The sequence below is a fragment of the Poromitra crassiceps genome (genome assembly GCF_964638095.1).
Source record: "Poromitra crassiceps genome assembly, chromosome: 1".
NCBI lineage: Eukaryota > Metazoa > Chordata > Actinopteri > Beryciformes > Melamphaidae > Poromitra > Poromitra crassiceps.
Window position 1 is genome coordinate 52,742,181 of NC_139623.1, and position 18,488 is coordinate 52,760,668.

At 50.1% G+C, this 18,488-nt stretch overlaps 1 protein-coding gene across 1 annotated transcript; it reads right to left on the reverse strand.

Annotated features, from left to right (window-relative positions):
• Window positions 1-7,276: 7,276 nt before the first annotated feature.
• hjv (hemojuvelin BMP co-receptor) lies at window positions 7,277-17,168 on the reverse strand (the record flags this gene model as incomplete). Its single annotated transcript, XM_083648562.1, has 4 exons — window positions 7,277-7,303; window positions 8,869-9,073; window positions 13,472-13,809; window positions 16,623-17,168. The coding sequence occupies 4 exons, from the start codon at window positions 17,166-17,168 to the stop codon at window positions 7,277-7,279; spliced, it is 1,116 nt and encodes a 371-aa protein (XP_083504688.1).
• Between the last annotated feature and the right edge of the window lie 1,320 nt (window positions 17,169-18,488).

Genomic DNA, 18,488 nt, shown 5'->3' on the forward strand with positions numbered 1-18,488 from the left:
GAAAGCTACAGAAATAAAACGTGCATTTTCCATACAAATATAAATATAAAATACAAGAAGCACTAAAAACTAATATAGAGAGAGCCCTAATTTCTTAGGGCTACAGTGTGTCAACAGCTACAGAAAATACATTTGCCGTTATGTTACATTACATGGAATGTTATCCATGGTAAGATTACTGTAACAATTAATTTAATTTTCAAAACTTTCCAGGATTTCCCTTGAACTCTATGACTTTTCCAGGTTTTCCATGACCGTGGGACCCCATGCATCACGCTGATGTCACAGTGTTTCTCTCCTGTGTAGTTGTTCCTGTTGTTGTTGTTCCTATTGTTGTTGTTGCTGTGACATCCTGCTCTGCGGCCGCTCAACTCATCTTGACACACAACTGGCTCACCGCTGGCCCCGCCCACAAGGGTGGTGACATCAACAACAGTAAGGTAACGTTATTTCTTCGCGCTTTTCTCCTGCAGCCTGATTGACTGCTGTCAGATTGGATGATGTCCAAGTGAATAACACATTGGAGGCATTTTCTGATCGAGTTGATTAACTAGTCCCAAACTCACACTGATTGGACCAGATGGCTTTTAGGATCATAGGCTAGAGTCTGATGATTAGAGAGGCAGACTTGACAGAAGGGTTGCAAGTTCAAATCCTGCTGGGAAACTCTGGGCAGGGACTGAGGCAGATCCTGTCCAGTCCCCAGAGAAAAATGTTGGCATCTACGTTTCTGGAATACATTGAGAACGTTTGTGAACCATAAATATGTTGCATCAATATTTGTAGATGATGTGTAATGTTATAGCCTAGATCTCTAGTGGCCATGTAAATAAGAGCAGTCTGGCGGAGGGCGTTCACCTATGACACCGGAGGACAGGGTTCGATCCCCACTGGTGTTCCCAAAGTCTCTTTCAACCGTAAGTCACATTTAACATTTTTCTTATTTAACCTGAACCCAAACCATAACCCAAGTTGTTTAAGTTGCCGAATCCTAACGCAAGTTGTTTTATTTGCAAAACGTTTTCAATGTAATGGATGATTTCATATTAACGTTGGAAATGCTGGTTGGATGTGGTTGGAGGACTTGTTGAAACGTCAATATAGATTTTGGTTTACAAAGGTTGAGATTCAATGTATCCGTAGTTTGCATAAACCTAACATGCCAACTAGTGATGCACGGGCTGCAGTTATAACCGCGCTGACCGCGGATAGGGGCGGATCATAAAAATAAACATTCTGATTAATAGCGGATGGGTTGCAGGCGGGTGAAATGATGTATCATTAATGAGGAACATTAATATTAATTACGTTATCTAGTCTATGAACGTATTGTAACGGACTGAGTTATGGGATAACTGCTATGGTTAAGTCTGACACGTTAATGCAATGTTCTGTGCATGCACTTTATTACGAGTTTTGGAGGGACCTGAACGTTACGGGGATTAACGGTAAACTAGAGGCTGAGAGGCCTGTCAGTCATGTTAGCACCTATGAGAGCGGGTCGCGGGAAGAAGCCCGCCGGGGATTGGCTAAGAGAGAGAGGGAGGGATTGTTTTGGGGTGCTGAATGAGGAAGCGGGAGAGGGCCAGAGAGAGTGGAAGGAGACGGGTGTGTGTTCTTGGAGAGAGACTGATATTGCTCGGGTTTGTTTTGGCGTGGGCTACGGCCAACAGTAGTTCCCCTCTGTGTTTTATGGAATAAAGTGCGGTAACTATATCCGGACTCCGCCTGGTTTATCACAACGCTACAGTGGTGTCAGAATAAAAGAAAGAATAACGAGGTGAAGAGGAAAAGTACGCCTGCTACCGCAACGCACTCACCTTCCCTGAACGGAGATGCTGCCCGCCGATATGAACAAGATAAAACAGGAGGAGGAGGCCGGCGCGTGGGACCAATACACAGCTGCCTGGAAGGCAGAACAAATGGAACGGGAGCGGGTGAGGAGAATGACTGCTCAGATGGCTGCTGAGGCTGGGTTTAAACCAGCTGCCCACGGAAAAGACCCACGTGTGGCTGCGAGGAGCGAGGACGTTAAAGTGGCTCCCCTCTCAGTGAAAACCCCCAGGTACGATGGCAAAGCCGACTGGGAGGCTTTTCATGCACAATTTGAACTGTTATCCCGGGCCAGCAATTGGTCCAATGAAGCTAAGGCCCTCCAGCTTGCTATGTGCCTTACTGGGGATGCTATGTCGAGCCTGCTATTACTGACCCCTGCTGATAGGAGTGACTATGATGCTTTAGTGGGGGCATTAAAGAGGCGATTCGGACGATGTTCAGCGGCTAGCTTGATCCGCTCCGAACTGTGCAGTCGAAAGAGGCGTCCTGGGGAACCATTGAGAGATCTCGCCAATGACATTGAAGGGCTCGTTCACCGTGCCTATACTAACATGACCCCTACCAACATTAGCGAGTTAGCCCGAGACCACTTCCTGCAGGCACTGCTGCCGAGTGACCTGCGTATCCAGACGATGCTGGCCCACCCCAAGTCCCTCCTGGAGGCGTTGGAGTTGGCTTCGGAGAGGGAGATGCTGGGCACTGCCCCCCCCACCCCCATGTTGGAGGATGCACCGAGGGTGAGAGCTGCTGACGTGTCGGGGAGGGGCGAAGCGGCGCCAGCCTGGGCGGAGGAGCTGACACAGCTGGTGCGGGCTGCCTCGCTGCGTGGGGAGCAGCGTCCATGGATGGGCGCGAGACTCTGCTGGGCATGTGGAAAGCCGGGCCACCTGGCCAGAGAGTGCCCCAACACGGCAAACAAACAGGGAAACGGGATGGGGAACGCATAACCGGGACGGTGCGACTCCCCGGGGCGGCGTCCCGACCCTGCACAGGCGGGGATATAACACAACACGACCAGGTGGGGACATTACAAACAGGGGAGGGGGAGGGCGGCCAGCAAGTGCAGGTCGTCATGCTGGGTCGGACGGGGACGGGAAACTGCTGGTACGCCCCGGTGACATTTGGGGGGATATGCTGCTCCGCACTGGTTGACACGGGTTCGTCAGCCACCCTGGTGAGACCCGACGCAGTGGGGAGCGGGACCACGGTCTTACCCACCATGGTGAGATTACAGACAGTCACTGGGGACCGGGCGCCCATGGTGGGGGAGGCATTAGAGACCGTGGGGGTGGGGAGGGAGACGCTTCACTGTCCAATATGGGTCGCGGACCTAGAAGACTGCATATTGGGGCTGGACGTGCTCGAAAAACTGGACTGTGTAATTAGCACCAAGCGGGGGACACTCACATTTCCAGACGGACACGTTGTGCAAATGTCTAGACAACCCACCCAGCCGAAACGTTCCCCGGCCCCCACCATCGCAGTCCTGACAACGGAGCCAGCGGCGAACACGACTTCCGGCTGCGTTCGGGATAGGCAACCGGTACTGCCACATGCCCCGCCCACCACCACAGAGGCGCAACCGCACCCCACAACTGCTGCACCACCGGGTAGTGGGGGGGGGGAGGATGGAGAGAGGGTCTCGGTCGTGAGGGAGGTGTGGGAGGGAAACCGGGAGGGGCTATCTGACGTTGAACAGGAGCTGCTGTGGCAAATATTATTAGAATTTAAAGACAGTTTTTCACTATCAGAGGATGACGTGGGGCAGACCCAACTAGCCCAGCACAGCATCGACACGGAGGGTGCCCCGCCCATCAGGATGAGACCCCGACGCCTTCCACTGGCTCGACAGGCGGCAGCGGAGAAGGCGTTACAGAACATGCAGCGGGCCGGGCTCATTGAACCCTCCACCAGCCCCTGGGCCGCTCCAATCGTCATGGTCCCCAAAAAGACAAAAGGCGACTGGCGCTTCTGCGTGGACTTCAGGCGCCTCAACGGTGTGACCAAAAGGGACGCCTACCCCTTTCCACGGGTAGACGAGTCCCTCGACGCGGTGGCGGGATCGTCCTGGTTTACGTCGTTGGATCTACGCAGCGGATACTGGCAGGTCCCCCTCACCCCTGACGCCAGACCCAAAACCGCCTTCGTCACACACGGGGGCCTGTGGCAGTTCAAAGTCCTCCCTTTCGGCCTCTGCAACGCCCCCGCCACGTTCGAGAGGTTGATGGACAACGTGCTCGCGGGGATCCCCCGCCAGGAGTGTGTCGTATACCTGGACGACATCCTGGCCCACGGAGAGTCATTTGAGACGGCCCTCAAGGCGCTCCGACGCGTACTGGAGAGAGTGGCTGCAGCGGGTCTGAAATTAAACCCCCAGAAATGCAGCTTCATGAGACGGGAGGTCAGATTTCTGGGGCACAAGCTGGGGTCTGGCGGCATCGGCACCACGCGCGAGAAGGTACAGGCGGTGGAAGAGTGGCCCACCCCCAGCTCCGCTTCCGAAGTAAAGAGCTTCACAGGACTAGCCGCCTACTACAGGAGATTTGTGAGGGGTTTCTCCACCATAGCCGCACCCCTGTTCCGACTACAACGGCCCAGGGAGAAATTCATCTGGACAGACGAGTGCCAGAGAGCATTCACCTCGCTGAAGAAGGCCCTCTTGGAGGCCCCCGTCCTCACCCCACCCGACCTCACCCTGGCCTTCATACTCGACACAGACGCCAGCAATGTCGGCGTGGGGGCGGTACTGTCACAGCTGACCTCGGAGGGGGAGAAGGTGATAGCATACTACAGCGGGACACTCAACAAGCACGAACGCCGCTACTGCGTCACCAGGCGGGAACTGCTCGCCGTGGTCAAGGCGGTCAAACACTTCAAGTATTACCTCGGGGGCCTCCACTTTACAGTCAGGAGTGACCACTCCGCCTTGCAGTGGCTCATGTCCTTCAGAGAGCCAGAGGGCCAGCTGGCACGCTGGATCGAGGACCTACAGGCGTACGACTTCAACGTGATCCACCGGGCGGGCAGACGGCACGGAAACGCGGACGCACTGTCCCGCCGGCCCTGTGCCACTGACGGCTGCCGCCACTGTGAGAGAAGGGAAGTGCAGGAGGAGGAGCAGCTGCAACAAGGGGTGAGATGCGCAGCAGCGGGCCTGACAGCGATCGACACTGGAGAGTGGAGACACCAGCAGAAAGAGGATGCTGACATCAGACCCGTGCTCACGTGGGTAGCGGCACAACACCAACCCCGGTTGGAAGAGATCGGCCTGTGTTCCAGGGCTACAAAGGGACTATGGAGTATGTTTCCTAACCTGCGTCTGTGTGACGGGGTACTGCAGAGGGGGTGGAAAGACGCGGCCACAGGAGAGACACTGTGGCAGGTGGTCGTGCCCAGAGCCCTGCGGGAAACAGTGCTACAATCGGTCCACGGAGCCCCTGGATCGGGTCACTTTGGGGTCAACAAGACACTCTGCCGCCTTCGTCAGGGGTTCTACTGGGGCCAACATGGGCGGGACGTGGGGGATTACTGCCGCCGCTGTGACAGCTGCACAGCACGTAAAGGCCCCACGGGCAGATCTCACGCCCAACTCCAGCAGTTTCCGGCGGGCTGTCCCATGGAGAGAGTGGGGATTGACGTGCTCGGGCCATTTCCTCGCTCAGAGAAAGGTAACCGCTACATCCTCACTGCAATGGATTACTTCACCAAGTGGCCAGAGGCATACTGCCTGCCGGACCAAGAAGCAGAAACAATAGTGGATGCACTGGTGGAGGGGATGTTCAGCAGACTTGGGGTCCCCGAGGTCATTCACACCGACCAAGGCAGAAACTTTGAGTCCCGCGTGTTTGCAGCCATGTGTGAAAAGCTTGGCTCCCACAAGACCCGCACCACACCCCTCCACCCGCAAAGCGACGGACTAGTCGAAAGATTTAACCGCACGCTGGGACAGCAACTGGCCATAGTGACAGCTAAACATCAAGGAGACTGGGACACGCATGTCCCCCTGGTGTTGATGGCGTACCGGTCGGCTACGCAAGACTCCACCTCCTGCTCCCCCGCCCTTCTCATGCTTGGCAGGGAGATTAGGACCCCGGCTGAGATGATGGTGGGCAGACCGCCCGACCTCCCGGCGGACCCCCCGGGGCTTGAATATGCCCGGAAGCTGCAGGATCGGTTGGAGTGCGCCCACGAGTTCGCCAGAAACCAGCTACGGAGGGCAGGGGCGAGACAGAAAAGGAATTACGACGTGCACACCAAAGGTCAGCATTTCACTGCTGGGGACCTGGTGTGGGTGTACAACCCCCAGAGACAGAAAGGCAGGTGCCCCAAACTGGACAACAAGTGGATGGGGCCCTGCAGGGTCCTCGAGAGACTGGGCGAAGTCGTGTATAGGGTCCAGCTACCGCCAAGAGGTAGGAGAGTCGCCCTACATCGGGATAGACTGGCCCCCTACCGTGGCACGGACACCCCCCCAGGAGAAGGGGGTGAACGGCGCGGTAACCGGGTTGACAACCCGACTTCCCCTCGCCCCGCCCCGCCCAATTCCCCCCCTCCCTATGGCCTTTCGCCCCCCCACCCCTCCCCGCCCAATCCCACCCCCCCTGATGGACTGTCGCCCCCCCACCCCTCCCCGCCCAATTTCCCCCCTGATGGACTGTCGACCCCCCACCCCTCCCCGCCCAATTCCCCCCCTGATGGACTGTCGCCCCCCCACCCCTCCCCGCCCGAGTTTCCCCCTGATGGACTGTCGCCCAGGCGGGGTCGGGGGCGGACCCGGAGAAGAGTAAGACCCCCAAGATACCTGAGAGACTTTGAGTGTTAACTCGGGGCGAGTGACTTTGAGGGCGGGAGGTAGTGTAACGGACTGAGTTATGGGATAACTGCTATGGTTAAGTCTGACACGTTAATGCAATGTTCTGTGCATGCACTTTATTACGAGTTTTGGAGGGACCTGAACGTTACGGGGATTAACGGTAAACTAGAGGCTGAGAGGCCTGTCAGTCATGTTAGCACCTATGAGAGCGGGTCGCGGGAAGAAGCCCGCCGGGGATTGGCTAAGAGAGAGAGGGAGGGATTGTTTTGGGGTGCTGAATGAGGAAGCGGGAGAGGGCCAGAGAGAGTGGAAGGAGACGGGTGTGTGTTCTTGGAGAGAGACTGATATTGCTCGGGTTTGTTTTGGCGTGGGCTACGGCCAACAGTAGTTCCCCTCTGTGTTTTATGGAATAAAGTGCGGTAACTATATCCGGACTCCGCCTGGTTTATCACAACGCTACAGTATTTTAAACTTTATTTTTCGTCAGGCACATGTTAACCGCCTATATACTGTAGATAGAAAGCACGTACCCCGGAAGGACCCAAAGCAGTGTAAACAAATAGCCATGTGTCAACGTTCGATGGGGATATGCCTGCTCTTATACCTTGGCTTATATGGTCAAAGATGTCACCAGAAGTCAAACAGGATTCTCCACTGAAGACATGTTGGAAGAGAAGACACGCTCGTATTATTTTCCCATACAGGTCAATCCAGTCTTGATCTAAATGTAAAGCTATAGCATTAGCCTAGTATGCTACAGTACATGGGCAAGTGCTGGACTGGATTATAATACAGCATGGAAGTTTATTCGGAGTCGACTGCAGCAATCGCAACAATGGCAGCAGAAACAGTAAGTTCATCTACCCAAATCGCTCATTTATAGTGTTGTGAAATGTCGGGTGCATGGCGGGCGCGGATCTATAAATAGTACGAAATAATTTGTGCGGATTTATGGCGGGCGGACGGTTCATGCATACACGCATAAAAGCTCATCTGCGCATCCCTAATGCCAACATTTTATTCTGGCAACTGGTCTGGGTTGACACCACTAACCTAAATAATATGAACAGAGCTATCCCATTGATCTTGGTCTCCCGTTTGGAGTTGAAACGTTGGCTGTCGCCATCTTGATTTTTCGTCAGCAGAGTGGGAGGGAATGGGTTGAGTCCTTGCGCAGCTCACGTGAGATGGGAGTTTCCCAGAGCCACAGCTCCGCTTGCTATTGGTCCGTGATTGGCAAGCTGCGCAATCACTGGACAGGCAATCTGTCAATCACCCCCTTTTCTTGTCTATTTTACTCCAAACGGGCCAGTTATATAAAAAATGACCCCCAGTTGTTATGAAAAGGTGAAATCAGCTATATAGACCAAAACCGTGTTTTGCCCCATGCCTGGAAAGAGGTTTAATCCTCCTGTTACAAAGTTGGGCATTTTAACATGGGGGAATGCATACTGCCCCCGACATCTAGTGGTCATTCCAGGAACTACAGCTTTTCAATCCACTTCCACGTCATCAGAGGGGAGCGCGGTGGTGGGGGTGGGGGTGGGGTTGGGTTGCCCACTGGTCGACACAGACATTTTCAGACCAGGAGGTAGAGTAGTTCGACAGTTTGACCAGGAGGTGGAGCAATTTGACATCTTTAACCCTCTGTTGTCTAAGCATCCCCCTCCCTATTTTTGGACAACCTGGACTATCATAATATGTATGCTGCATTGATGTCACATGAATGTGCAAATTGTTATATGATCATGAATACAAAAGAAAAAACAAAGCAGAAATTGAATCTCACAGAAATGTATTCAAATCACACAGAACAATAATAATGAAGGTTTTTGGCAATTGAGGTCTTAGTGATCACATTATAACTTGGACACATAAAAAACTATTTACATTTTTCACAAAGGAGTCCTTTCATTTTTTTCACCCAATAAGTTATTAGTCTCCAAAAGGACACTGTATTTCAAGGCTGGATTGCAAAGCTTCTGAAAGGGCTGCCATTGCACCGTCATTGAATCAGCGTTCCAGACATATTCAATGTAACATCATTCAGACTATATTGTTGATATCAAATAGATATCGCTCACTTCAGAGGGTAAACAGAACAGTCTTCAGAGTGTCTTCTTCCTGGCCTACAGTCTGCCTACAGCCCCCAGCATGCCGAGCAGCAGCAGCAGCGGCAGCAGCAGTGTGTGTGTGTGTGGGTGTGTGGCGCCCCCTGCCAGCAGGTGCAGCCTCTGCGTGTCGGGGATCATCCCGCGGGCGTCCTGCAGGGCGGCGAGTGCAGCCTGGCTGGCGTTGAGGTGTCCCGTGGCGAGCACGTCCCACACACACGCCTGGTGGTACACGTCCCGTGCCGGGAGAATCACTCCACAGTGTGCCCGCGCCCTCGCCACCCAGGAGGGGGGAGGGGGAGGGGACAGACTGCTGACACAGGAGGGAGAAATACACAAATTACTTACTCAAGTAAAAGTGTGAATACTCATCCAAATATACTCTGGTAGAAGTTGAAGTACCGTTTCAAATCCTTTACTCAATTCAAATGATAAAAGTACATGGTCTTAAATTTAATTCAAGTATAAAAGTAAAAGTTGTTCTCCAAAATGAATTTTGAATGTTCCCAGATGAGAATGTTCAACCCATTCTCACTCCGACAGCCCTCTGTCATGTACCTTGGCATTGTAATATATCAGCGCACTGTCATGCACCTTGGCATTGTAATATACCACTGCTCTGTCATGCACCTTGGCATTGTAATATACCACTGCTCTGTCATGCACCTTAGCATTGTAATATATCACTGCTCTGTCATGCACCTTGGCATTGTAATATACCACTGCTCTGTCATGCACCTTAGCATTGTAATATATCACTGCTCTGTCATGCACCTTAGCATTGTAATATATCACTGCTCTGTCATGCACCTTGGCATTGTAATATATCACTGCTCTGTCATGCACCTTAGCATTGTAATATATCACTGCTCTGTCATGCACCTTAGCATTGTAATATATCAGTGCTCTGTCATGCACCTTAGCATTATAATATATCACTGCTCTGTCATGCACCTTGGCATTGTAATATATCAGCGCTCTGTCATGCACCTTAGGATTGTAATATATCACTGCTCTGTCATGCACCTTGGCATTGTAATATATCACTGTTCTGTCATGTACCTTAGAATTGTAATATATCAGTGCTCTGTCATGCACCTTAGCATTGTCATATACCACTGCTCTGTCATGCACCTTCGCATTGTAATATATCAGTGCTCTGTCATGCACCTTGGCATTGTCATATACCACTGCTCTGTCATGCACCTTGGCATTGTAATATATCAGTGCTCTGTCATGCACCTTGGCATTGTCATATACCACTGCTCTGTCATGCACCTTGGCATTTTAATATATCAGTGCTCTGTCATGCACCTTGGCATTGTAATATATCACTGCTCTGTCATGCACCTTGGCATTGTAATATATCACTGCTCTGTCATGCACCTTAGCATTGTAATATATCACTGCTCTGTCATGCACCTTAGCATTGTAATATATCAGTGCTCTGTCATGCACCTTGGCATTGTCATATACCACTGCTCTGTCATGCACCTTGGCATTTTAATATATCAGTGCTCTGTCATGCACCTTGGCATTGTAATATATCACTGCTCTGTCATGCACCTTAGCATTGTAATATATCACTGCTCTGGCATGCACCTTGGCATTGTAATATATCAGTGCTCTGTCATGCACCTTGGCATTGTCATATACCACTGCTCTGTCATGCACCTTGGCATTTTAATATATCAGTGCTCTGTCATGCACCTTGGCATTGTAATATATCACTGCTCTGTCATGCACCTTAGAATTGTAATATATCAGTGATCTGTCATGCACCTTGGCATTGTAATATATCACTGCTCTGTCATGCACCTTGGCATTGTAATATACCAGCGCTCTGTCATGCACCTTGGCATTGTAATATATCACTGCTCTGTCATGCACCTTAGCATTGTAATATACCACTGCTCTGTCATGCACCTTGGCATTGTAATATATCAGCGCTCTGTCATGCACCTTGGCATTGTAATATATCAGCGCTCTGTCATGCACCTTGGCATTGTAATATACCATTGCTCTGTCATGCACCTTAGCATTGTAATATATCACTGCTCTGTCATGCACCTTGGCATTGTAATATATCAGCGCTCTGTCATGCACCCTAGCATTGTAATATATCAGCGCTCTGTAATGCACCCTAGCATTGTAATATATCAGTGCTCTGTCATGCACCCTAGCATTGTAATATACTGTATCACTGCTCTGTCATGCACCTTGGCATTGTAATATATCAGCGTTCTTTCATGCACCTTAGCATTGTAATATATCAGCGCTCTGTCATGCACCTTGGCTTTGTATGTTAGGTGCACGCTACCCTTGTGCGTATTAAGGAAAGCACACGCACGCACCATTGAACAAGCACTCGCACCTGGCCGGGGTGAGGCAAAGGTCAAGTTACCCCTTGGGGTTCGAGGCATCGACATAATATATAGATGGACTGAGCTCTGGTCCCGTTCAGTAAAGCCACTGCATGTTAGATCGCCGCAATGGCGGCAGGTGCCAGTATAGGTCACAAGGCCCGCCTCCCCATGTTAGTGGATGGGGAAATCACAACCGAAATAATCACAGTAGCCTACACGTCAGATCATTTTTTCCCAAAGGTGGTTTGTATCATTTTAGATAGTTATTATCATGCTAATGCCTGCATGTGCAAGTGGTAATTTTTCTGATCAGTTTGTTTTTAAGTAGTCATTTGACATATAAAAAGGGATGATTGACAGCTGTGGCAGGCTGGCAGCCAGTCTCAAGCCGTCATTGGCTGGACAGGCTCTTCATATTATAGATCTGGCATTAGTTTTACATAGACAAGACACAGTGCTGCTTTGATCTGTTATCTACCAGACATATCGATGGACCGCAATAAAAAGGACATTGTTTTGAGAAAGGTGCGCGAGGAAGTAACGTTGGTTGGGGACTGCATATGCCAGGAAATGTGTTTTATAATGTTAACTCCCGTGTATAACATGGGGCCTACACGAGTGTACACAACCACGAGCCATTAGCTAATCGCTAACGGGTTAGCGTTAGCTTATACACACTGGAGGTTTTATTTTTGGTAGTAAAGCAATAAACGTTTTATATAGATATCTCAGGGAAGTGCTTTGACTTTGGGGATGTTCGTTCTTCACAAGCTCCTCTCTTAGCTGTTGTAAGGATATACAGAGAAGAGACCAGGCAGCCTGGCTAACGCACTGTGCTAACGTTACCACTGAGCTATATTAAATTGAAAGTTACTTGGCTGCCCTACTCACACTATACCAGTAAACAACGTAGCGTAAAGCTTCAAGGTTAGATTTGTTAAACCAACATTTGCTCCAAAAGGAATTGAATCATAAAGTTAATCAAAATGCCATGGAAACATTAGGCTAATCAACACAGAGCTGCAAACATCAGTTCATCGGATAATTTCCACAGCAGCCCGGAGGTCTGACTTGTCTGGCTCAATCTCCGACAACGAAAATCAGATTTCCGTACAGGCGTCATTTTGATAAACTGATCTCATAGTGGGAATCTTCCTGGTTACTTTTGCCGAGACAAAAAATATTACAACTTAAAGTGCCATATTTACAGAGCTAGACTGTATATAAATACACAACACACTGTGCGCAAATCTAGAAACAGCAGCTCTACATAAGAAAGTTCAGAGGGGCGGGGACCTCACAGAGGTTCTAACTCAACGGAGCTACTGCGCAGAATCTGGTTCACTGATCTGGCAGGATTTCGGCTTCACTCGACCCTGCTGGGCGGAGATAGCCATCATCTCTCCATATTTAATATAACTCAATGGTTGGAGGCTGGAGCTGGAGCTATGTGGACTGTGGTGCATTAGAATGAAGGGCCTCCAGGGTAAGAACCCTGTCTTCTTGTCTATATCAAAACCCTAACCCCAACCAAGTGGCTACCAGTGCCTAAACCTAACCCCTGTCTCCCCCTGTGCCTCACCCCAACCCAAAGGCGTAACTTGACCTTTGCCTCACCCCAAACAGGTGTGCAGTGCTTGTTTAACGGTGCGTCCGCCATCCGTAGCATCCTGTGCGTTGGATGTGGAGGTGCGTGACAGAGCGCTAATAGAAAGGTGTTAGAAAGTTCTAGCAGCTGAACTCACTAACGTTAATTCTCTCTCTGCCCCTTTGCCTAGTTTATTTTTAGTGTTACTTAGCTGAATAAGCAGCCAATCACATCGTTCATCAGCTGCTTCTGTGACGTCACATTGTGTTTCGTTCTACGCATCAGCACATAGATTGCTTGAAATTACAAAGGAACCGGGCCAATCAGGGACTACATCGTAGTTGATGACATAACCGGTAACCCTAACCAATCAGGGCTGCCAATGGCAAAACATTAATGGTGCCTCCCGAAGCATTGTAATGTAAAGTAATGTAATGTAATGTCTCCCGAAGGAATGAGCGGTAACGTTAATGTTTGTAAACTCAGCCATAAGTGCAGTTATTGAAGAAATAGATTCAATAACAACACTTAAACAAGAACAAGAGTATGCACTACCCGGGTTTCTCTGCGGAAAATAAGTTTTTGCCATTCTTCTGACTGGATTTGGCTGCTCTGATTGGCTGAAAGAGTTGTCTGTCAAGCCAAGTACTCCCACCTGAAATCACTGTGGACTGCTGAAAGTCCAGACTGATACGTAGAGCGAAAGAGGATGTGAGGTCACATGACCAGGAGGGTTTTAACCAGGCTAACATCTAACCTCTGAGTGTCGAGTCTCTGAGAGGCGGGGCAGCCCCACACACACAGCTGGAGGTCCTGGATCTCCGGGGCGAAGGCCTCCACGATGGTGCGTGGCGAGCGCACAGCCAGGCTGAGGGAGCGCCCGCTCTGCCTGACCACCAGCAGTGTGCCGATGTGGCGGGCATGGATCTCGGCATGGCGCCCGGGACTCTGGGTCCTCACGGCCAGGCTGTGCTGCCCACGCCGCTCGCTACTCCACACCGAGCCATCTGAGAATGCTGCGGGCACGTTATCCAGCTCCGCCTGGTACAGCTGCTGCTCCATGCAGTGACGCCAGTTCTTAAAGATGATGGTGATCTGAAGGGAGATGGACAGTTATAATAATAATAATAATAATAATCTTTCTAACAACTAATGTAACTTGTAAAGCAATGTTCAATGACCCAAAGATGCTGACAATATGAGTCAACAAAAAACAAAGGAGGAAAAAAAAGAGAAACGACAAGAGAGTGACAGGGAACATATAGCGAAGGTAAGCAGGGAAGGAACATATAGCGAAGGTAAGCAGGGAAGGGACATATAGCGAAGGTAAGCAGGGAAGGGACATATAGCAAAGGTAAGCAGGGAAGGGACATATAGCGAAGGTAAGCAGGGAAGGGACATATAGCGAAGGTAAGCAGAGAAGGGACATATAGCGAAGGTGAGCAGGGAAGGGACATATAGTGAAGGTCAGCAGGGAAGGGACATATAGCAAAGGTAAGCAGGGAAGGGACATATAGCGAAGGTAAGCAGGGAAGGGACATATAGCGAAGGTAAGCAGAGAAGGGACATATAGCGAAGATAAGCAGGGAGGGACATATAGCGAAGGTAAGCAGAGAAGGGACATATAGTGAAGGTAAGCAGGGAAGGGACATATAGTGAAGGTAAGCAGAGAAGGGACATAGCGAAGGTAAGCAGAGAAGGGACATATAGCGAAGGTAAGCAGGGAGGGACATATAGCAAAGGTAAGCAGAGAAGGGACACATAGCGAAGGTAAGCAGGGAAGGGACATATAACGTAGGTAAGCAAGGAAGGGACATATAGGAAAGTTAAGCAGGGAAGGGACATATAGCGAAGGTAAGCAGGGAAGGGACATATAGGGCCTTATCTCCCCAACGGCTGTAATTTTGCGTTAGCACCCGATTTGCGCTGCAATAGTGCCACGCAATGCCCTAATTGTGGGCGTTTCGGCCCGCTGCGCTTCACGTCATCTCGGCGCACATCTCCGTATAGGCGTGTTTATGCCCAAAAGCATTGTGGAGGTGTGGTCATGCCCATAAAACCACAGCATCACGTCAGTAGCTTCCTCCTTCACTGAGAGGGACTAGAGCGAGAGAGAGAAAGAGGGTGAGAGAAAAGATCCTAGATCGGGAGAGGAAGAGAGATGTGAGGCTGTCATGCATAGAAAAGAAATAACATGCTTATGCCCACCTGTGAATCACCTGTGTATTATTGTCATTTCACACGCTGAAAAAGGGCTGCTGCCCAAACGTCTGTATGATTATCCCTTTTCGGGCTCTCTTCTATCTCTGCTGCAGTAATATACTGCATGCATAATTACACAGCGTACTGAGAGCCGCGATGAGTGATGCTGCTGTATTTGAAGAAGTTTAATTTCCTTCCACCAGCACACATTTTATTAATCAGCTATTTTCTATTGCTTTCTATTATATATACTGTACATCGAATCCCACCAATTTAGTCTGTCATTTTCCCCTTGGCGCACATAAAGACACATGCTTCCGTCACTGTCTGCTTGATGGCGAGAGGGACTTAAGCTGCCATCCGCGCTGTGGAGAAGCTGGTCTTACATGCGTGCAATTGCAGGGAAAGAGGTTACTGTACTGGCCGGACACAGGTGATGCGTTTGGAATTGGATTAGGGGAACGAGGGTCTGGCGGGGCGGGAGTCTGTGTGCGCCGGGTGCTGGAGGGGGTCTTCCCCGAGAAGGTGGGAGCTGGACGGGTATGCAGGCTTGGTGGTGGGGTGGGTGTGGATCGGTGCTCTGGGTGTTTTGGGCCGGCCAGGGTGGGGAGAGGCATCTTGGCACAACACCGTCACAACTTTCTCAAAAGCAATCTTTTGTACCCTACACCACAAACCTGTATGGTCGGGAATTATGTAGCCTAATAAAACCATGACAAACAAATTCTCATTTTTAAATGAAGGTGTGTTTTTTCTGCAATGTAGGCTATAGTTGAAAATGAACGTGGCATTCCGAGTGGAGAGTGGAGAGTGACATCCATGCCGTGCGTAAATGGATCCAAGCAAGGATTTCCTGCACTGCACAGAGATGTGGAGACTGGCTCAGGCGTACGTCTGCGTTTGCAGTAAGACCAGCTATTTCCTGGCGTTAAAATTGAGAGCACCCACGGCCCCTTTTTCTAACACATTGCGCTGGAACGGCAATTTTGGAACGGGCAACTCCCAAACCTCTCTTTGCGCTTGGCACATGCCAACGGTATCTTCCCCACAGCGCTAAATGACACTTGCGCGAGACACATGATAGGCTAGAGGCCCACCGACATGCCTGGGCCACGCCTACACCTGTGTCATCACAGCGCAAAACTGGACGGTGGAGGCAGACGATAGCTTAAGATGCTGGGAAGATAGCAATAAGAGGCACGCAAACGCAGCACAAACGATAGCGCCGTATGACGATAGGGCCCATAGTGAAGTTAAGCAGGGAAGGGACATATAGTGAAGGTAAGCAGGGAAGGGACATATAGCGAAGGTAAGCAGGGAAGGGACATATAGCGAAGGTAAGCAGGGAAGGGACATATAGCGAAGGTAAGCAGGGATACATAGAAGGAGGAGGGAGTGGGAGGGAGAGGGGCCGGGCAGACAAAAGGGGTAGGACAGAGGGAGCAGGGAGGGGCGGTAGAGTTATAGGTAGGGGAGGTTGTATGCCTGGGAGAACAGGTAGTTTTCAGGCAGGATTTGAAAATGGTGAGTGAAGGTGAGTTATACATGATAATAATAATCATGTAGAAATATTATATTATATATATAGATATATATTATATATATATCTATATATATATATAGATATATATATATAATATTGCGTGCTTCGCACGGTCATTCCTAGTGTCACCTGATCACGCAGCTCGCGCTTTAATATGACTCACCTTGGTAAGCGCTGTGGCGTACATTTCTCCTCTTGTCGGCGTGCTGGTCACCTGTACGTATAGGTATTCATTGTCTATGAGAGGCCACGCCCCTTGCACAGCGCAGGTGTGAAACTGGTTGTTGAAGGTTCGGACGTGCGGGTCTCCGAACACGCCGCAGTGCAGGTACTCCGGCGGCCGTCCTTCCCTCTTCTCATAGAGGCAGGCATCTCCAGAGAGGGGCGGGGCCTGGGGCAGGGGTCGTGGCTGTGCGCTGGGTGTGGCCCGGGGGACGGGGCAGCGGTGCTGGATCAGCAGGTCCTCGATGCCCTGCGCGGCCGAGTGGAAGGCCAGGTCGCCGCGGCACGCCCGCGCCGTGCGCCGCGTGCACGAGGCATAGGAGCGCAGCGCACTGCAGTACCCAGCATTCACCACCGCTCTGCTGAGGCCTCCTGAGGCCCCACCCCCGGCCCCTCCCCCAGTGCCCAGGTCCAGAGTTGCAGCCACAAAGTCAGAGTTACACTTCAGGATGCGACAGGATGCCCACACTACAGACAGGGAGGACATGTTAGTAGAGCCCTGCACGGGCTTAAAATGTAGGCCCTAGCCCGGCCCATTGTAGAATTTTGAAAATGCACTTGCAAAAACCCATGAAGGAGGGCTGGCTTTACTAGTGTTTAGACACTACTACTGGGCTGCCAATGTTAGGGCTCTAGGGCTCTATATTGCTACAGGCGCTATCCGCTTTGTGCGCTTTGCGCACCTGTTTGTGCCTGCCTTATACTATCATCTCTGCACGACGATAGCAGTCTGCCATGCGCAAGTGTCCAGGTGTTATGCCGAGTTTTGCACCACCGCCGCCAAACGCATCCCCACCTCACGGGAGCATATTGTAATGATTTATACAGAAACGTAACTGTTTAAAAATGATATAATTGTTTGGGTAGACCTGACCTCCCTGTGTTTAACCCATTGATACCGGATGCAGCATTTGCGTGTATATCCCTTTAACACCGACGGCAACGGGCGTGTCCTTTTACCTTTCATCCCGGCTGCAACACAGACGCGTAGTACGTGTATATCGTTGTTTCAAGACATGAGACCGATGAAATGCATCATGATTTGCTGAAATAGACGTGGCGGAGGTGAAATGCATTGTGGGTTTTGTAGTTTTTTTTTTTTATTTTTGCCTCGACCGTGTGGACAGTTTTCCAAAGCTCAAACTACACAGCAAATCAAGGAAGCGCCGGTCCAGCAAGACTTCCCATACAACTTTAGATGTATTAGAGGATGAAATTAATGCTGCTGACCTAATTTCAGATTTATTTATCTCATGTTCCAATGTGCAATAGCCTCAAGGTTTTACTGCACGTTCTTCTGCTGCACGGTGGCAATTCTGCATGGCCGCGTTTCAGACAGTAAGCTAAGTGAATGCTAACGCTAAGTGATGAACTGAACGGAGTATGACTTACTTTGAGGACGAAGACATCAATGAATAAGAAGATTCCACACCCAGATTATGATGTGACTGTTGACACGCTAGCCAAGGCTCATTGGGTGAGTGACTTTTGGCGAATTTGCCGTATTTCAAGACGACTGCAAAACGGAGGTCCCTAACGTTACTTTTGCTGCAGTAATTGTCAAGGGTTCAACAAAACCTATTTCCTCAGCTTCTATAGTAGCTATCAACATGAAATAAAAAGCATTTGAGAGCTTAAACCCGTGGCTTTTTATTTGGAAGGGTTACATTTGCCGTAATCTTTAGTAACATTTCTTAAGATGCGTTAGAATCTTTTTATTTTAATTTTTTGGGGTTAAAGATAAAAAAATAAAAGAATAACATTAGGGCAAATATAATACGAAAAGCCAAAGGGTTAAGCTCTCAAA